Raw genomic sequence first — 22,041 nt, forward strand, 5'->3', positions numbered from 1 at the left:
GAATTCTTAAATTGCTTCCAGATTGAAAGTACAGTAATTTACATTTAGCCCGACATATAGCTAATTTGACGGACATGTAATGCGACATATTTAGTTGGACATTTTTGTAAACATAGAGTTCGGGGTCCAAATCATAATTTTCTCGACCCCACATTGAAAGTCGACACTGTACCACTGTCATCGCAAATGTTCAATTACAGGTTAAAATCGCCTCCAATGCGACACTGAGCGGTGCTTCGGCACGTCGCGTTAAATGTAATTTACTGTACAACATGTCACAAGCAGGATGGGAAGAAATTTTCCAACTGTGAAAGCTGTGGCGAGTGGCAAACGCAATCGCTAAACAGAAAGGTTTAGCCGAACAAGATGGGGATATCGAGTGATAACAAAACAATAAGCTCTTTAGATTAAAGATAATGTTGTGATCTTGAAAAGGACCCTTTTTAGCCTGCATGTGAATCCAACGAGCGAACAAATCGTAATCAATGTATTTTTTTGCCATCGCTGCCTTATAACGCTCATTCGTTCGTCTCGTTGGACTCGCCCCTTTGGCTGAGTTTGCCGATTTTTCTCTATCCTGTGAGCGTGTACCGCTAAAGTACAAAACGCGCGGATACGCTGAAAAATATATAATTCTCTTTCAAACCGTAAATCAGTGTGGTTGTATGGCATCGTTTCACATCACATCGCATCAACGGATTGGTTCCGGAGCACCAGTATACCTAATAGCGGTTATAGAATTTCGGCCGGCCGAGTGCTCGAGTTGGCTTGCAATGCTCCTCACGACAATAAGAAAACCCGCCTACAGAACAGAGCACATTTGGTTCGGTGGCAACAACTAGTTTCAGCGAGTGGCAAACGCAATCGCAAAACGGCAGCAGGTAGAAGAAGGAAAAAGTTTGTTTATACAGACTGCTTTGGTGGCAAAACCAGCCACCGTAAAACACGGCGCTTTTCAGGGCCATTAAACCTTTCAAAGAAGAGTTATTAAAAGTTTTTCACAATACCAATGCATTCTAAAGTGACATAATATGACATATAATATAAACTGATTTATTTTGGTTATGCTTGTTCTTGAACTTATTGGTGGTTGAGGTCTTTTAAATTGATCATTCAGTTTTTACAAACCCATGCATGGTTCCCGAATTGAAAGTGGCTTCATGCAGGATGGCATTCACGATTTTCTCGGTAGCAAGAACTGCTTTCTTTGGTTGATAACTAATGTTGAAAATTGACTGAGGTCACATCTGCATTGTATAGAAACATAACTAAGGAGCAACATGATGAGCTATGTATTTCCTGCTGCTCTGTTCTTATTTTAAAGGACTTTAATCCGAAGGTCATCCGTCCCTGTATTCACTGTTGGTTTTTCAGAACGCTTATAGCTCATCTATTTCTCGACAGATCGTAAAGTTCGTCTCCATTTCATTTTTATTTACATTGTTTGTGGAGACTACAAATCTTACAATTCATTCGTTTACGAAACCACAGTTTAAGGTACGGTAATGTGCTCAATAGTGAAATATATGATAGTGAATGAGCTGAGGACCACTATGCATTCCCTATCATAGCCATCATTTTGATTGTACGATATGTGCATACGCCAAAAGATGCCCGGCGTTGAACATTGAATAAGTACAAAGCCTTCAGAAAAATATCAAGAAGCAACTATAAGATAGTGAGAAAAAATTGAGAATGTTGGTAAAAAAAACGCAAAAACACAACATCAAAGGTTCTGTTCAGAACCTTCAACATATTCATAAAGAGTAAACAGTAAACTTATCCATTTTTCAGTTAGATAGGTAGGTATTCACGTAGGAGAAGAAAATAAAACAATATATTTAAAATATATATTTAGCAAAAGCTGTCCCCTTTGTATAGTCCTACGTCACTCCGGTTATGTCCCCGACATTACCCACTCGTCGTTTTTTCGTCAAAGAAATTTCCTTTGACTTGCACTGTGGTCACGTGTATTCTAGAGCTTGTCCTTCGGAATAAATTCAAGGCATGTTATTTGGCTTAAGAAATCTCAACTAAGTATTAATAAATGACGCTACCCAGCAAACATTTAATCGCATAACAAGCGTATATATAACATCATATGCTCTAAAATTTGGTTGGTATATAATGCGCCTAACTGGCATATGCATGCAAAAGTGGAGGCCATATACATACATGGCAAATGCTTACCGAATTTGTTTGGATGAATATGCAACTTTGATCGGCTATAATAGCGATTATGTTGAAAATGAATTGCGATCTAATATGAATATATTCATGAATTGTCAAAGCACCAAATACGACTTTTGCCATACTCATATACGATTTATTACAGCCATAGAGAAAAAAACAAATGGCGCAAAATATTTTCGTGAAATGTTTATTATAGCCTCACGAAATAATAATTGTTTGGTTGACTTGTGTTGGGAGTGGTACATGAATGTTTAAAATGGCACAGATTGATGTTTGGTGAAAACTGCTCCGATGTGAGTTCAAACTCAGGTCGTCTGGACCATCCACCAGTCATCCACCTGCTATCTCGCGCGGCTATCTCAAATTCAATTCAACAGCGGTTAAAACTTTCGAGTGCATGAGCATTTCATTGACATTTCAATATGATGTAATATGTTCTTTATTAGGATCTAATATGATTTACTGTTTCATGATTTTCTTCAGCATGCAACACGATTTACTACAGTACTGAATCGATTTAAATTATACGCTTATACGACATACAAACTGCATCAGCGTAATATACGCATATGATGCGGATTAAATATATTTTACGACAATGTACATAATAAAATTGATGTTTATTATACCTAATTGCGACTTAATTTAAATCGAAATAAAATCGAGTTTATAAATTTTATGCGATTTCAAATATACACGATACATACTTTGATTGATATTATATGCGATTATGATTTATTCGGATTTCTTGTAAGACTTGGCACGTGCAAAATTATACGATTTATTGTTTGCTGGGTAGTTAAAGTATACGTTGAGACGACAAAAGTTCCACAGGGAACGTTAACGCCATTCAAGAAAGAAAAATAATGGGTGGATTATATCAATGATATAACCGCAAAGTTGACGTGGGACTAGGTTAGCTTAGCAATCATTTGTTTGTATTGATTAGATTTTTGATTGAATGAAACAATTTCCGAATTCAATATATTTGCTTTGTGAGTAAACAGATTGAATAAATGCCATGTAAGGTCTATTCATGCATTGTGATAGATTATGTTCTTCGTTACAAGTAAATTTGATGACAGTCCTTTTTCGTTTGGTACGATTCCTAGGACAAAATATGTGAACGGAAAAATGATCAAACGATTATTTTATTTTACATTTCCCTCTGAAGTTTGCATCTCTCAAGTGTACGTACTTCTCAATCCGCGCCAAAGCGTTGTGTTCGTACTCGTTTTTGTAATCCGTGTTAGGAAAACACTTTTCGGAGTGCAAAAAAAAAACATGCGGATGCAAAAGTACCCCCGGCTTGCATGAATCAACAACCTCAACTTATACCGTGTTCAGGAAGCAAGCGAGTACAAAAGTACTCGCAGTTTGCATTTATTTGCAAAACCGATTTCCCCAGACACTTTGGTTTTGAAGTCTGTTTTAGGCAAACACATTTCAGCCGGAACAAAAATACCCCCGACTTGCATGAATTTGCAATGCCAATTCCCCCAGACACCTTGGTTCTGAAGTCTGTGTTGGGGAAACACATTTCAGTCGGAACAAAAATACCCCCTACTTACATGTATTTGCAATGCCAATTTCCCCACGCTCCATGGATTTGAAGTCTGTGTTGGGGAAACACATTTCAATCGGAATAAAAATACCCACGACTTGCATGAATTTGCAATGCCAATTTCCCCGAAACTGCTGGGTTATAATGGCTGTGTTGGGGAAACTGTAAAAACAAAGTAGTTAGGACGTTTAGATAACGCTTAACATTTGACAGTTATTCAATTGTTTATCTAATGATAAATAACATTCTATTAATTACGATGGATGCGTAGAAATATTCCATATCAATTGATGCAAACATCTTTCCGATACAGTAAGAAATGTTCGAGTTATAAGCATTTGGAATCTTTCATTTTTTCCTGCATGTTCTGCGTTTGGGTTTTCATTTTATCCCCATATACTACGGTTAGACGTAGTCCCACGTCAAAAGAAAGAAGACTTCCCGCTGCGACTACCATACTATAAATAACAAAATTGTTTCTCTGGACTGGGACCGCATACTTGACCATGCATCAGTTGACAACGTTGTATCTATATTCTATGAGCATTTGAACGTAATCATTAGTGAAACAGTTCCGTTGGAATCCCGATGTTCTAGCAATTTTAATCAACCCTAGTGGACTCCACAGCTTCGGAATCCCCGCAATCGACTGCGAAAATTCATTTAAAATCCGGAATCATAACACAAATTGTACCTCGGGATTGGTTAAAGGTACAACAAATATCAAAATATAGAATATTTATTGTTCTATCAGAAAAAAAATTATTCCATTATAGTTTTGATGAATTTTTTTTAATTCTTTATTTTTTGAGACTTTCAGCCTCCTGGGCTGGTTTGTCTCAGTAAAAACGGCCGAAACCATGCCGCGATGTGCGCTTACTATTCATTTTACATGCACATACGGACAAGCAATTAACAATAAAACAATAAAACAAAAACAGATTTCGTCACGAGAATTTCTACGCATTTGAGTATTTTTTCCCCTGGATGTATTTTTTCCTGCAAGCGAGGATGTCAGATGGGGAATCCGCGCCACTCGAAGATACCGACTGTTCTTGTTCCCCTTATCGCGAAGGGGAAGGAACAAGGATCTTCGATTTAGTCACAAGTTTTTTATTCAAATTTTAAAGTACAGATCGGCATCTTTCAAAAAACAGAGCAGTGCAGTAGTTTGTGAAGGGTCGTCGCCAAGCACATCTCGAATGCTCCCGCTGATCCCGTGTAAGTTCCGGAGGTTCTCATACTTTGGGCAAATACAGAGGATGTGTTCGACTGAATTGCGAACCTCGCACAAGTCACAAAGGGGATGAAAGGGTCCTCTGTTGAAGTTGTGTGACATGTTGCAGTGGCCGGTTCTTAACCTGGATAAGATTCGTTGCTCTCTCATCGTTTTGACGTCTTCGAATCTGGTGATGGATCCTTTAATTCTCCGGAGGAACAGCGTCGCTTCAACGGACCATTTTTCCGCCCAAAAAGTCTTGAACGTGTTGTTAGATACCTCCTGATAGCTTGTATCCATGGGTGCCTAGTTATAGCCGCGCCAACGGCATCGATGACGCTAGCCGAGTCGGTAACTATCAGGATCGTTTTGCTTGACGATATAGTGGCAGCTTCAAATATTCCGGCAGCTTCGGCCGAGAAAACCTGGCAAATGTCGACGAGCTTCTTGCTGGAAATAAGAGAGTTATTATGACCGCTTACCCCGAAACCAACTCCTTGCATCCCTTTGGAACCGTCCGTGTAGCGAATTTCATAATTGTAATATTTTCTTGAGACAAGTTCGACAAAGGTTTGCTCCAGACCCACAGAGCTTGCCCCAGCTCGAAAGTTGTTCCTGATTGTATCATCCACTTGGACCACCGGCAACCTCCAGTCGTTAGTCCCAAACCAAAGCTGTTTAGCTATCGATGGGAGGTTTGAGTGTGTCACCTGCTGCAAGATTTCGTTCGTTAAAACAGTCAGGTGTGTCTCCTTACCTCCGCTGGTTTTAGCGAGAAAGCTCGCAGTTCTGGAAACTATCGTCGCGTCCACAAAAATGTCAAACGGAGGTTCTCCTATTTCGGCGCATACCGAGGCTGCTGGTGTTGATGGTAGCAGACCAGCGATAATCCGTAGTGCATTGTTGTAAATCGGTGACAGAGTTTTTAGGAGTTTATCTCTGGCCAGGCATGTTACTTCGAGACCGTTGATGATGGCTTTGGCCACCCGTAAACGGATCGTTCGGTTGTTACTCCGGTGAGGTTTGGAGATGGTTTTTAATAGGTTTAACCGGGTGGCACAGCTTTTCTTCACCTCGTCGAAATGGTGCTGGAAGTTCAGGTTGCAATCGACCACCACTCCCAGGATTCTCAACGTTCTACGGCGGGGAATGCGGTCGTTGTAGATTTTGACTCCCGAATTGCAACCTTGGTGTTTGTGACTGCATACCACCATGTGACCACTCTTTTGCGCCGAAAGTCGAAAATCTCGTTCGACAGCCCATTTACCGATAGCATTGGTAGCTGCCTGGATCTTGATGCGTGGTGCCTTGTGCGTGTTCCCCACCACTACCAAAAGGATGTCGTCCGCATACGTGAATACGCATACTCCCTTCGGTATAACCCGGAACAGGTTGTTCATCGCTATCAGTAAGAGGGTGACGGCTAAGACGGAACCTTGAGGTACACCAGTTTCTTCATGAAGGCGTCTGGAGCTGGTGTTCCCGACTTTTACCTCAAAGGTCCGGTTTGTCGCGAAGTTTTGAACAAAGAGCAGCAGGTTGCCGTCTACCCCCCAGTCAGCCAGTGTTTCAAGAACTAATGGAATCCAGGTTCGGTTGTACGCCTTCTCTAGATCCAGGGCTACCATCTCCAGATGCTGTCGATTTTTTCTGGCCTCAGCTACCACCTCTCCAAGGGATGCGAAATACGTGTTTGTGCCCATCCCCGGTCGAAAGGCAAACTGTCGGCAGTCCAACTTCTTGTTTTCGGTCAGGTAGGTGACGAGCCGTCGGTTCGCCATCCTCTCTAGGGTCTTGGACGTACAGGAGGTCAAGGATATTGGCCGGTATCCTTTCACGGAGCAGCTGTTCTGGCTGACTTTGGGGATGGGGATCACAATACTATGTCTCCATTCCGCTGGGAAGTCGTGCTTCAACCAGAGATCATTAAAAATGTCGAGGAGAGTGGTTTGACCTAACGGGGACAGCTGCTTGATCATCTTATAACCGATGTGATCGGGACCAGTGGACTCCCCTTTGGTGGAGCCCAGAGCGACGATGAGTTCTTCGACGGAGAAGGGTTTGTTGAACGGTTTTCCAACCCGATCATTCGGAACCACGAATCGATCGACTGAGTTCGTGTCCGCTTTTTGCTGTCGGATGAACTCGGAATCGTATCCAGAAATCGAGGACAGTTCAGCGAAATATTCCCCTAGCATGTTCGCGGTGTCGACTGGATCGCTGTAGGTCGTGCCATTCGCTTGCGGGATAGGGGTTTGGAATCTTCTTTTCCCATTCAGCGCGTTAACACGTCTCCATAGGTCCGCAGAGGACTGGCTTTCGTTGATGGATTCCAGGAAGCCGGTCCAGCTGTCTAGTTTGGCCCGTCTCACTATTCGCCTCACCCTTATGTGCTGCGCTCGGTATCTGTTCATTGCCGTTTCTTTCTCCGGACCATCGTGCCGGATTCGCTTTGTCGCACGCAGGAACTTCCTCCGTTTCTTGATTTCTTTTTTGATGTCCTCAGACCACCAGTGCAGCGCTCTCTTTCCAGGGTTGGGCTTTGTGTTAGGGATGACGGATTCTGCTACCTCGGTGATGATTTCGTTGAGCTTCTGCATGGTGGTCGGGTTGTCTCGGGGGATTAGGTGGCTGGAGGAAGCCCTGTAGAAATCCCAGTCAGCTTTGTCGAAGATCCACTTTGATCTTCGGGTGGATTGAGGCGGCGGTGCGTTGAGGATAATTGAAATCGGATAATGGTCACTTTCGTGTAGGTTGTCTGCTTTATTCCACCCCAGTTTACCTACCAAATCAATACTGGCTGCGGAAATGTCAATGGCTGAACTGCTACGACTTCGACAGAAGGTGTCGGTACCGTCATTCAGGACCGGAGACAATGACTACCGGAATTGGAGATTCTATTCTGACCGCAATTATCGGTAGGTCGGTGTTGATCTGCTTGCGCTTATGGGGGATGCTCTTCTTGACGCCCAAAGCCACGGAATGTTGTAATACGGAGCCCAGCTTTGTGTTCCATTGGTATTTACCGCCGAGTATCTTCTGGACGTTCGTTTGAGACACTCTGTTTATTTCTTGAAGAGCGATGACTAAAGGACACAGTTCCCGGTCTAAGATCTCCAGCTCTCCAAGGTTGTTATACAGACCATTGACATTCCACTGCAGGGCCATGTTTGTTGATCTGGTGACTGTTGGACCTTGCTGGCGGTTGATGATGTGGTGGTTGGTCGGTGAAATCAAACTGTTGTCAGAGACCAGACTCGATGGAGCACCTTGGGTGTTCTGAAATACCCTGGAACTCAACGGAGGTGAAGATTACGTTGTTGACAGGGGACCGGAGGACCCGGCTATAACTGGTAGAAAGTCTCCAAGCCTATGTCTCCATGTGTCGTAGATAGCAGCATTGGATTGTGCTTCGACGGGCATGGACGGAACACCCGCGCTCAGAGTTGCCGAACGAGAGGGGTAAGGACGGATATCTCCCAGTGACCGGCCCCCGACCCGACGGTGGAAAAAAAAATTAGTGGGTTATATCTATGATATAACCGCAAGGTTCACGTGGAACTACCTTAGCTGAGCAATCATTCGTTTGTATTGATTAAATTCTTGATTGAATGAAACAGTTTCCAAATTCAATTGAGTTCAATATATTTGCTCTGTGAGTGAAAAAAATGAACAAATGCCGTGTAAAGTCAATTAATTTATTGTGATTGATTGTTCTTCGTTACAAGTAAATTTAATGACGGACCTTTTACGTTTGGTATGATGACTAGAACAAAATATATGTACGGAAGAATTATCAAACGTTTGATGAACCAGCCTAAGGCTGAAAATCTTTCCAATAAAGACAAAAAAAAATTATCAAACGATTATTTTATTTTACATTTACCTCTGAAGTTTACATCCCAAAAGTGTACATATTTCTCGAATCTCGAATTTGCTTGAAACTGGGAAGTTCATTCGCTTCTAGTGGCTGCACGATTTTCCCAGGTTCCTAAGTTTAGAAGATCATGTTAGGACAGACATATTCCACTCTGCACAAAGGCAAGCGAGGACAAAAGTACTCGCAGTTTGCATTTATTTGCAGAGCCGATTTCCCCAGAAACCACGGTTTTGAAGTCTGTGTTAGGGAAGCACATTTCAATCGGAACAAAAATACCCCCGATTTGTATGAATTCGCAATGCCGATTTCTCCACGCTTCATGGATTTGAAGTCTGTGTTAGGGAAACACATTCCAGTCGGAACAAAAATACCCCCGACTTGCATGAATTTGAAATACCGATTTCTCCAGGCACCTTGGTTTAGAAATCTCTATTAGGGAACACATTTCGGTGGGAACAAAAGCTCCCCCTACTTTCGTGTGTTCTTTTTCTTCTTTTTGGCTTTAAGAGGGTTAATTTTTCAGTTCACTCGCCTCTAGGCTCTTTCGTGTGCTTGCAATGCCGATTTCGCTGCTTGGTTTTAAAGTCTGTGTTAGGGAACATTTTTCGATGAGAACAAAAGTCCCCCTACTTTCATGTATTTGCAATGCCGATTTCCCCAAGGCTGCTTGGTTTTGATGGCTGTGTTAGGGAAACCGTAAATCGGGCCAATCAAAACGATGCAGTTAGGGCGTTTAGATAACGCCTAATATTTTACAGTTATTCAATTGTTTATCTAATGAAAAACCACATTTTGTTAGTTGCGATAGATGCGTAGAAATATTCCCTATCAAGTGATGCAAACATCTCTCCTATCCAGTACGAAATGTTCGAGCTATAAGCATTCGAAATCTTTCATTTTTTCCTGCATGTTCTGTGTTTAGGTTTTCATTTTACCCTCCATATATTCCGGTTAGACGTAGTCCCACGTCAAAATCAGCGGCTTGGCCCTTGGCGGAGGTTGTTGTGGATGGTAATGCCGAACGAGATAGAGGGGGGCAGCGGCCGGGTGGAATGGTTCCGACCGAAAGCCGCCCGCATGACCCGACGGAAGGAAAAAATAGTTCGGCTTTTTTAGGGCAATCGACTATGGTGGTTGGTTCTTCGGTGACAGCAACGACAGCAGGCCCTGTCTCAACGATGCAGTTGCACGACGTAGAAATCCCGTCCGTCGGTGAACAGGCGTTTCCGCCCTTGTGCGTCCCGAGATCATATACGACTCCCACGTGGTCCTTCAGGGAACGGGCGATGTCGCCCTTGTGCGTCCTGAAATTTTGTGTTCCCGCGTGGTCCATCGGGGAACGAGCGTTTCCGCCCTTGTGCGTCCCGAGATCTCTTTCTACTCCCGCGTGGTCCATCGGGGAACGAGCATTCCGGAGAGCTGACTAGTAGTGTGGTGTTTTTTTTTTATTTTTTTAAATTTTTTTTAAAGAGGTGAGGAACGCTCTACCAGCCTTACCTGGGAAGGGTTAACCCAGACGTCGAGTGGGGATCGCACCCACAAAAACCAAGCCCTCTACTCGTTGTCTTATTCCCCCTGGGACCACATCTAGGCGACTACTTCAGGGGGCGGCTGTGCTCATGCACTTCTCGAGTTTTCAACGCTAACTAGCGTTGTCCTTCCCTTTTTCTCAATATTTTTTTCTTTCTATTCGTTATTAATTCCACTGCGCTGATGTCCTCTTCGCAGGCATCCATTTACCCGTCGAGACGTGAACCGATTAGGAATTGCCCTCCAACTTGACGCGCAACCCGTCACAGCCACCCTCGCGGGGTTTCTCACCTGTCGAGACGTGAACCGATTAGGAAGCGCCCTCCAACTTGACGCGCGCCCCGTCACAGTCACCCTCGCAGGATTTCTCTTCCCAACGGAGCGCCGATTTGGCAGTGCCCTCCAACCTGACGCGCACTCCGTCACAGCTACTCTCGTGGGGTATTCACCATTTTGATCGTGGCTTCATCCTTGATGCTCGTTCCTTCGAAATGTTCGCGGTGTTCCTCCATCCAGGCCACGATCAGGCGTTGTCAGGCAGGCTTTTTGCTGTTCTCCGCGGCAGTATCCGTTTACCTGTCGAGACGTGCACCGATTAGGAAGCGCCCTCCAACTTGACGCGCGCCCCGTCACAGTCACCCTCGCAGGATTTCTCTTCCCAGCGGAGAGCCGATTAGGTGGTGCCCTCCAACACAACGCGCACCCCGTCACAGCTACTCTCGTGAGGTACCATCTCTTGCAACAGCCGTCGCCGTTGTTCACCTTTCGCCGTCGGACGTTGTCAGCACTTTGGTCAGCCCTCCACCTTCGCTGCAGCTCCGACATGATTTGTGTGATTGCACTGCTCACGGCATTCCAGATCATCTCGTCGCGAAACGATGGTATGTCCTCCGACCGATACCTCTGCCCGCAGCACTGCCTTACGATTGCTCACTAACAGCACCTCGGTTTTGTGATGTGCCATCTGGAGCTTTACGCTGTCCATCCAACTACTGATCATGTCTACAGCCTCAGTCACCAACATTTCCACCTCCTGAAGCGTCTCGCCGATTACCGTTGTTACGATGTCGTCCGCGAAGCCCACGATCTCCACACCTCTGGGTAGCTTCAGCCTTAGAACACCGTCGTACATCGTGTTCCAAAGCGTGGGACCTAGGATGGAACCTTGTGGAACTCCCGCCGAGATATTCTTCACTATCTGTCCCCTGTCTGTGTTGTATACCAGGATCCGATTCTGGAAATAACTCCTCAGTATCCTGTACAGGTAGCCAGGGACCTTCAATCTGTGTAGCGCCTCGGCGATGGCCTCGCAGCTGGCACTATTGAAGGCGTTCTTCACGTCAATCATAATCACCGCGCAGTAACGGTCGCCTCTTCGTTTTTGTTCAAGCGAGACCTGAGCTTTCTCGATAACTGTCCGAATAGCGTCCACTGTCGACTTTCCTTTCCGGAACCCGAACTGCATTTTCGACAATCCGTGGTCATCCTCCGTGCATTTCACCAGTCTGTTGAGAATAACCCTTTCCAAGAGCTTTCCCAAAGTATCCAACAAACAAATAGGCCTATACGACGCTGGATCTCCAGGTGGCTTTCCTGGTTTCGGGAGCAGCACCAACTTTTGTATCTTCCATTCCGAAGGGAAGAGACCGTCATCCAGGCATTTCTGCAGCACCACCCTGAACATGTCGGGGAAAGCAAGGATCGCCGATTTCAGGGCCACATTGGGGATTCCGTCGGGGCCGGGTGCTTTTTTCAACTTTAGACCTTTTGCCACCGCGATGAGTTCTTCGTTGGTGACTTGTGCGTTCTCTGCTTCGTCCTCACCGTACAGTGTGGGTGGCCACGTCGGTGGGTCGTGCTGCGGAAAGAGTCCATTCACAATGACCTCGAGTTTTTCCGGACATAATTCCATGGGAGTCGTTGAACTACGGAATTTCGCCATCACGATTCGATATGCTTCACCCCAAGGATTTGCGTCGACGTCTCGACACAGCTCCCTATAGCAGTTCGATTTGCTCCTACGTATCTCTCGTTTCAAGGCGGCTCTGGTCGCTCGGAAAGACGCGCGGTGCTCCTCTCTCTCTACATCGGTTCGTGCCCTCTGGACTCTTCTTCTGGCTCGTAGACAGTTAGCGCGGAGGATGCTGAGTGTCTCGTTCCACCAGTAGGCTGGACGTCGTTCATTCGTCGGGTTCAGTCTTCTCGGCATCGCTGTATCGCATGCCCTCACCAATGTTCCTGTCAGCCCGTCGGCGCTCAGATTAAGAGTTCTGCTGTCTATGCGTAGTGCTTCGACGAAAAGCTCCTTGTCAAAAACCTTTGTCCTCCACTTCCGCTCAAAGGTTCTTGTATTCCGTACCGCTGCGGGATTCCGTTGGCCGACACTATACAGGATTGCCTGGTGGTCGCTGTGTGTGTATCCCTCCGACACTCTCCACTTCGTGTTAGCCGCCAGTGATGGACTGCAGAAAGTTACATCGATGATGGATTCGCGGCCGTCCCTTCGAAAGGTGCTGCTAGTGCCTTCGTTCAGAAGTGTGACGTCTAGTTTTGCGAAGGCTTCTAGTAGGCTGTACCCCCTGGCGTTGGTGCATCTGCTTCCCCACTCCTCAGCCCAGGCGTTGAAGTCTCCTCCGATGATGACTGGTTTGCGGCCGCTGACCTTATCCGTGAGTACGTCCAACATCTCGTGAAACTGCTCCGCTGACCATCTTGGGGGTGCATAGCAACTACACATGAAGATTCCGTTGATTTTGACGATCACGAAACCTTCCTGTGAGCTTTCCACCACTTCTTGGATGGGGTACCTTCCCATCACTAGTATTGCAGCCATCCCTGCTTTATCCACCACCCATTTTCCGTTATCGCGAGGAACTCGGTACGGTTCTGCGATCATTGCAACGTCGCATTTAGTTTCAGTTGTTGACTGCCACAACAATTGCTGTGCTATGTCGCAATGATTCAGGTTGAGCTGGGTAACCTCCATTACTGCGAACCCGCAATCGCCTTTTTGTACGCCGGACATTTGAAGCTACCTGTGACGTGGTCGTTTCCGTCCTCCTCCTTGCACAACATGCACCTCGGTTGCTTTGTGCAGTCTCTAGCAACGTGACCTTCCGTCCCGCACTTCCTGCACAATTTCGATCTGTCAGGACCACCGCAGTTTTTCGCCTGGTGACCGAAGCCCATGCATTGAAAGCATCTCTCCATTTGCTTGGCCATACGAGGGGTAGCTTTCATCGGGCACACGGACCACCCCACTTTTATTTTACCCTTCTCCACCAGTTTATTCGCAGCTTGTTTCGAGAGCCGTATCGAGACCGTTTGTGTCCCACCGTATGCCTTTCTCAGCCGGATTGTCATTGGCACATCGCCAAGGTCACATTGTGACTGTAACGCAGTTCTCAATTCCTCAACAGTCGTGATCTCGTCCAGATACCGGCACTCGATGGTTGATTCCTGAGAGAGAGCTCTCACCTTCGCCTCCTCCCCTAGTGACTTCTCAATGAGTTGTTTGAAAGCAGAGCTCTTAACCGCTGGATCTTTTTTAAGCTCGAAGAGCATCTCGCCTTTCTGCGTGCGCCTAGTTTTCACGACGTTCTCGCCTAGTGTCTGCTACTCCGGATCGTCTCTCACTTTCCGAAGGATAGCTGCATACGATACTCCTGCTGACACTTCAACGATCAAAGCATCGCCCTTGATTCGCTCCACTCGAGGTCCGAGTTTCTTCTTTTCCTGCTCAACTTTTTTCTTCTTCTCCTTCTGTTTTTTGCGTTTTTCTGCCTGGTTATCGACAGTACGCCATTCACTGCTTTCACCTCCTTTCGCGTTACTCAGATCGTTCTTGGCATTTTTCAGCTCTTCTTCTTCTCCTGGGGTGTCCCTCCTTCTCTTGTCCGATCGTGTGTTCAGAGGACCCTTCGGCGTCTCAAGTATCTCGACGGGTTTCTCATTCGCCTCGAGCAGAGCCTCTGCAGCTCCTTATGCTCGCGTTCAGCAACCATGACGACTGATCTGATGCTCGTCACCAGATGTTTTATTTTTAAGTGGACATTGTTTTTGTCCTTTACGAACTCGTAAAGTTCGTTGACCTTTTTCCTAACGTCCGTAGTGTGGTGTGGAGCGACATGTGTGGATGTGTGTTGGTTCAGGTGAGACATTGTGGGATACATTTTTAATTATTCGCTTCTGTCGGATGCCAGGGGATAGCTGGTCGCTGGTTCGACCGACTGGTGTCTGGCGGCGACGTGGGCTGCTGGTATGTGGCCAACTGTCTTTTGCGGATGTCCTTTGGCGGTTGAGTGAGCTGGGAGTCCGGTTTTTGTTTTTTCGAAGGCGTGGCGGGTGCGACTACGTTATTTTTTGGTTAAGAAGAACGATATACTGGCGTGGGCGGCGAGGTGATATCCTTAAATGCTGCCGTTTGATCGTCGGAATCGGTGTCTGAATCGAATCGATAATAGATGAAATCGTTGTGGGCAGCTGCATTTTCTGCTTCTTCCGAGACCGTTTCATTTGTCGAATGTGTTTTGGTCGGTGGAGAGGGGATCGGTGTGTTCATCGAAGGCGGAGAAGTTGTTTGGACGGGCCGTGTTGCTCCGGATGCATTAGTGGTACTGTTGCGGGTCAACAATGATCTAGCTACGATAATCTCTTCTTGTTAAGATGCATTTGCTCCCTCCCTCAGGATCGATCGCTGTTCCATGGCCGCTAAAATGTTGGCCATCTGATCTACTTTTTCAACCAACGACTTAATGGTCGTTTTGGGCAGCCTCGGTGCGCTGCGATTCAATTGAAGCGGCCATGTTCGCGATGATGAGGTCCTTCTCCGCTATTATTTTTGCTAGATCATTGTATTTTTTGTCCGGAGCAATCTCCGTAGTCGATGATTGGCCTTGACCACTTACCTCTCTAGTGACACCGGCGTAGCTTTTTGATCGACCATTTTCTGCCTCGAAAATTATTCGTGCGGCCCTGTAATCCACGTCGCGGTCTACTTTTAATCTCTGAATGGTGTTTTCTTTCCGGTATTCAGGACAGGAACGGGATGGTAGACTGTGTTCATTCGATCCACACTTTATACAGAACAATGACCGTTCGCATTTGGGACCCTCCGCCGGAATCACGTGTTTTTCTGAACAATTCCCACATGTGGGTTAGTCTTGCCTGCATTTGAGTTTAGTATGACCGAACGCCCAGCATTTGAAGCATTGCATGGGCGACGGATAGTAGGGTCTCGTTCTGACACGCAGATATCCAAAATCAATGAATTCGGGAGTTTGGGTACCGCTTACAGTCAGTATTATCGTCGGAGTATTCTCGAAAGTGGTCGGGCCAGTTCGTCGCTTTATTCTCCTCGCCGCTGTAATCTTTTGATCCTGGAGGTAGCTCACAATTTGCTCCTCGGACATGTTGACTGTCTGCCCGCAACTTACGACGCACTTAGAAAAATTGAGGTACTGGAGTTTTGATGAATTTTCGTACTTTGCTTCCGAACGTTTGTTCTACTAACATCCGTCCTCTCCATCAAAACAACACTTGCACGTTCACGAACAGCGCTGTGCACTCATTGGAATGCAAACCCTGGAAACAACCCAAGAATTCATCGGCATAAATGGAATGAGTGTACAGCGTTGTTAGATAAGTTTAATTTTTTCATTACTTTTCAAAAATTCAAAAATTATGAAATTTTAAAATCACAAAATTATAAAGTTATAAAATTTTTAAAACATGAAATTATAAAATTAGAAAATCATAAAAATTTTCAAATCTTTAGTTCTTTATCAATTATTCGATTATTTACTTCTTTATTTTTTCCAAATTGTTTCATTATTGAATTCTCTATTTCATTGATACGCAGTCGCGATTGAAATCTGTTACAGAGTACGCGAAATGAATAAAAGCATATGTTGCCAGTCCGATTGGCCTTAGAACAGTTCTCCCGGTTACCTTCTCAGGTTCCCTACAGTTGAATCGTCGCGATTAATTTCCTTAAAGAGTACATGCGAAAAATAATAGAGTATAAAGCCGTTTCAATAAATTTTATAGATTTTTTTTATCTGTATTATAGTGACTTTAAACTCATTTCACTGGTTCGTCACTTTTTACTTCCATTTTTGGAAGAATTGTCGGGAGTGAGAATTGAACTCGTGACCTTTAGCGTGAGAGGAAATTTTATAGATTTTCCTTCTCAGGACACTTACAAATGATCGGCCGCCGTTCCGTCGAGTGTTCGAGAGTTAGCGTTGACATCATCACATCACTCACCACAGTGAATCCTGATACACTTCCCACTAACATCTATCCTTTCCTTGATGAACGCTAGGGAACCACACTATAGAGGCGACCCTTCTGGCACCCGGGCGGCGAATATCATACTAACATTCCTTTCCTTCCCCTGGTGACTGTAAGGACGTGGCCGGCGTCGTTATTGACTATTTAAAGCTCGATTCACCGAAACATGTACAATGAGAATGATTTGCTACTCCCAAGCATCATTCAGTGTGTTCTTTGTGCAATTTCGCTGGTTCTGGTCAATCACGCAGAGCAACTACGAAGTGTACAGTCTACCAAAGCTCAAGCTCAAGCGAGAATAGATCACGTACACAAAAATAATTCCTGTAGGAACTGATTGATCTATGGAATAATTTAAATCAAAATATCAATTGTGGGTGGAACGAAGTTCGCCGGGTCAGCTAGTATGAAATAATTCTGTTCGTACTTTTTTGTGAATTCTGTCATTCATTTGGGCTTTACAATAATTTCTGGATTAATTTATATAATATTTTATATTAGAATAACACGTTTACGATGCAATGAAATAAAAAATAAATAACATTTTTTATCTTTTCCACAGATTTTTATTTCCAGTGTACCCTTTACTGACTTTGTGTGGAGCCGTATCCATTTGTACGACAGGAACAATCGCGAATTACTTTGCCCATGTTCTGAGATTTGATAAGAAAACATACTTTCATTTACTAGCCAAAATCACGAATCATGTACTAAAATGGTGTATTTTTGTTTTATGTGCATCAAGATTATATTCATTGTATAGTAATTATCATGCTCCAATGAGAATATCATTACCACTCCAGAAAACATCTACAGAACAAAATATTTGTGTTGGAAATGAATGGCACAGATTTCCAGGTAGTTTCTTCATACCTGCCAATTACAACCTACGGTTCATAAGATCTCATTTCAATGGAATGTTACCGGCATATTTCAGTCAATCTGAAAATGGAACAACCATCATTCATAGCTACTTTAACAACATGAATCGTGCGAATGAGTATATGTTGGTCAATATTTCAAACTGTGATTTTTTGATCAATTTCGATGATGGTAAACACTATAACATTCAGGATGTAGAACCAAATTATTCCAAAGACACTGTAACATGGGAAATAGTGAAAAGTTTAAAATTTTTAAATACAAAAAGTTCGAACAAGCTTTATAGAGCATTCTACATTCCTCTCCTGACTCCAAAATATGTAAACTATGGAAATTACGATTTGTTGAAGCGGAAATTGTTAAAATAATATAAAAATATGTGATAAGCATTATATTTGTAGAAAAATAGTTCATGAATCCATTTTTTTGGTAAATATGCGATGTAAATAATTTCTTTGATTTTTGAATAAAAAACGTTTTTCGCGGTATTTTTCCTTTGTTTTGATTTATATCTCGAAACCCGACTGGAGCAATAAGCAACTAGTAACATGCGACCAAACGGACACGCACATTTTATTCGCATTGACGGCTCAATGCCGATAATGATCAGCCTAATCCTGCGTTGGATGAAAATTGTCATGTATGTCACGTGATTCTGCAAGGTGAATCCCATGATAAATCACACAAATGAATCCCATTGAATAAACCCAAATGAACTCTCACCGTGTTTCCGCTGTCAACCTACTTCAGCGATTGAATGACCAAAACGTAAGCTGTCGAAAAGTAGTTGAGTACAAGCAGTGCTCTAGTGGAGGCGATCTGGCGTAGTGGTAACATCCATGCCTCTCATGCCTCATGCCGGTCGACTCCAGTTTAGAAGGGTGACATATTTTCTTCAGGAAAAGGAGGGGATATGAGGATATATTGACAATGATCACAATCACACACTCAATCACACTCATCACACTCAATTCTTAAACCTATCTTATATCTAATATGTATTTACATTTCATCTTATTCTTAAGAAGGGATCCGATCTCTTACAAAGGAAAAGGAAAAACTAAGGGTATAAGGACAATCTCACACGAAGATCGATAGCTTTAAGGAATACATATATTTGGGACATGTAATCAAGGTCTAACCGAGCCAACACGTCTCTCACCGGCACCATGGGCTGCCTTCCTCGGGCCCGAAGGGTGTCTTCTAAATTCGATCTGGCGACAAGATACAGCTCGCACGACCAAACAACGTGCACACAAACACAAAGATTGTTGTCGGCATGATTAATACGAAAGAGTAGCGCATCCGAACAGTGATTGGACATGAGTCGGGAGAAGGTGCGAATAAAGTCCCGACTCAAGTCCAGACTTTTGAACCATGGTTTGAGGCTAACCTTAGGGATAATCGAGTGGAGCCACCGGCCCAATTCATCTTCGTTCCATTTGCGTTGCCAGTTAACTATGGTATTTTTGCGGACTAAAGAATAAAATTCATTGAAGGCGATTTTTTTTTTTTTTTTATTAAATCGTTTATTTTTACAGGCTCAGTTACATAAGTTTAAAGGAGCTAAACTCCTATTTGTATAGTTACAAGTATATATAAACATTTTTTATTAATTCTAATGTTAATGAAGTAGAGAACCGATTACTCGCGGCTTGCTCGAGTTTAGAAGGGTGACATTTTGTTTCAGGAAAAGGATGGGATATAAGGATATGTTGACAATGTTCATACTCACATTCGCACTCACATTCATCATACTCAATTCTTAAGCCTATCTTATATCTAACATGTATTTACATTTCACCTTATTCTATTGTTAGTAAGAAGGGATTTGATTCCTCGCGAAGGGAAAGGAAAAGGAGAATATAAGGATATAAGGACAATCACACACGAAGATTGATAGCTTTTAGGAAGACATATATTTGGGACATGTAATCAAGGTCTAAACCAGCTAACACATCTCTCACCGGCACATTGGGCTGCCTTCCTCTAGCCCGAAGAGAGTTTTCTAAATTCGATCTGGCAACAAGATACTCCTCGCACGACCAAACATTGGCATTTTTTACTCAGATACCTAATATGGGCCCCCCAAGTACATTTGGAGTCGAACCAGACCCCAAGATACTTGAATGACACAGCATGAGTGATCGGTTTACCCAAAAGTTGAAGCTTTGGTTTTGCTGGTCTATGCTTCCTAGAAAAAACCACCATCTCTGTTTTCTCCGTGGAGAATTCGATCCCTAGCCCAATGGCCCAGGTTGAAAAATTGTTCAAAGTATCTTGTAAAGGTCCTTGCAGGTCGGATTCGTTTGATCCTACGACAGACACCACTCCGTCATCTGCAAGTTGTCTTAGGCTGCAATTTTGTGTAAGACAATTGTCGATGTCGCTTACATAGAAGTTGTACAAAAGGGGGCTTAAACATGAGCCCTGGGGGAGGCCCATGTAGGAGACCCGATTTACTGTCGAATCCCCGTGAGAAAAATTCAACTGTTTCTCACAAAGCAAGTTATATAACATATTATTCAACAGAGGCGGCAGACCCCGAGAGTGTAATTTGTCTGACAAAACCTCTATTGAAACAGAATCAAAGGCCCCCTTTATGTCCAAGAATACTGAAGCCATTTGTTTTTTTTCGGCGTAAGCCGTTTGAATTTCTGAAGAAAGCAACGCAAGACAATCATTCGTCCCCTTACCCCTGCGGAACCCATATTGTGTATCTGAGAGTAAGCCATTCGTTTCAACCCAATGATCAAGGCGAAACAAGATCATTTTCTCCAACAATTTCCGTATACAAGACAGCATTGCTATTGGGCGGTACGAATTGAAGTCGGACGCGGGTTTTCCGGGTTTTTGAATAGCTATAATTCGTACTTGTCTCCAATCATCTGGAACAATATTATGCTCCAGAAACCGATTGAATAAATTCAACAAGCGATGTTTCGCCACATCAGGGAGGTTTTTTAACAAGTTGAACTTAATTCTATCCGTTCCTGGAGCAGAATTGTTACAAGAAAGGAGAGCAAGAGAGAATTCTACCATCGAAAACTCGGAATCAAGATCGCACCTATCTTGTGGTATATCTCGAACAATTTTTTGCACAGGAACGGAATCGGGACAAACCTTCCGTGCAAAATTAAAAATCCATCGATGTGAATATTCTTCGCTTTCATTCGTTGAAGAGCGATTTCTCATGTTTCGAGCCACTTTCCATAATTTTTTCATTGACGTTTCTCGTGACAAACCTCCCACGAAATTTCGCCAATAAGCACGTTTTTTCCCTTTGATCAAATTTTTGAACTGATTTTCAAGGTCCAAATACGTTTGAAAATTCTCAATGGTTCCACGTTTCCGAAAAGCTTTAAATGCGTTCGATTTATCCTGATAAAGCTTGGAACATTGGCTATCCCACCATGGATTGGGAGGCCTTTGACGAAAAGTGGAGCCTGGGATGGGTTTCGTTTGAGCGCGAACCGCGCTGTCATATATCAAACGAGAAAGGAAGTTATACTCCTCCAATGGAGGCAAACCATCTCTGGAATTGATGGCTAGAGCAATTGCGTCCGCATATTTTTTCCAGTCAATGTGTCTTGTGAGGTCATATGCCATGTTTATAGATTCAGAAGAATTCGAACCAATGGTGATGGAAATTTTGATTGACAAGTGGTCACTGCCGTTGGGGTCCTGGATTACATTCCACCTGCAATCTAACGATAGTGAATTCGAGCAAAGCGAGAGGTCAAGAGCACTTGGGTTAGCAGGAGGTTTAGGTACACGTGTTGTTTCCCCAGTGTTCAAAACGGTCATATTGAAGCTGTTACAAAGGTCATATATCAACAATGAACGATTGTCGTCGTACTGTTCCCCCCAGGCAGTTCCGTGAGAGTTGAAGTCTTCCAAGATCAATCGTGGCTCAGGAAGGAGTGAGCACATGTCAACAAGTTGATTGCGGCTAACCGCAGCTCTCGGAGGCCAATACAAGCTGACAATACAGAGGTCTTTGCCTGTGATGTTTGCATGACAAGCAACAGCTTCGATCCCTCCAATAGGTGGAAGGTCAATTCGAAAAAATGAGTGGCACTTATTGATACCCAATAGCACCCCTCCGTATCTGTCATCACGGTCCAAGCGTATGATATTAAAATTGTGGAAAGAGAGATCATCTCGCGAAGAAAGCCAAGTTTCGGACAGAGCAAAAACATCACAATTGAACTTATGAATTAAAAATTTGAATGTATCCAATTTAGGGATAAGACTACGACAATTCCACTGTAAAACAGTGATATCTCCGACCTCTCTATTTAAATTAGACATCAAGAGAGATAATCATTGCAAGGAGGGGCCATGTTTGCATCAATTGTTGCAAAATTGTCTTTAATACTGGAAGCATTGAAATGACAATGGTTCTGATGGAGTCGGAAACATTAAAACACTTGAAGATTTGGTCCAAAAGGTCAGACAACTTTATAAATCCCGATT

The 22,041-nt window shown here is 43.8% G+C and overlaps 1 protein-coding gene across 6 annotated transcripts in view; it reads left to right on the forward strand.

The window, feature by feature from the left end:
- The window catches only part of LOC129775543 (alpha-1,2-mannosyltransferase ALG9), a 64,877-nt gene extending 46,827 nt beyond the window's left edge, over positions 1-18,050 (forward strand). For 3 of the 6 annotated variants that reach the window (XM_055780390.1, XM_055780389.1, XM_055780391.1), the window contains one exon: positions 17,243-18,050. In XM_055780390.1, coding sequence (XP_055636365.1) covers positions 17,243-17,930 — 688 coding nt within the window. In that variant the 3' untranslated portion in view covers positions 17,931-18,050. The remainder of the gene's footprint in view (positions 1-17,242) is intronic. The other 3 variants (XR_008742978.1, XM_055780392.1, XM_055780393.1) reach the window with 3 other exon arrangements.
- Positions 18,051-22,041: the final 3,991 nt, after the last annotated feature.

This window comes from Toxorhynchites rutilus, chromosome 3 (assembly GCF_029784135.1).
Source record: "Toxorhynchites rutilus septentrionalis strain SRP chromosome 3, ASM2978413v1, whole genome shotgun sequence".
In the NCBI taxonomy this organism is placed as follows: domain Eukaryota; kingdom Metazoa; phylum Arthropoda; class Insecta; order Diptera; family Culicidae; genus Toxorhynchites; species Toxorhynchites rutilus.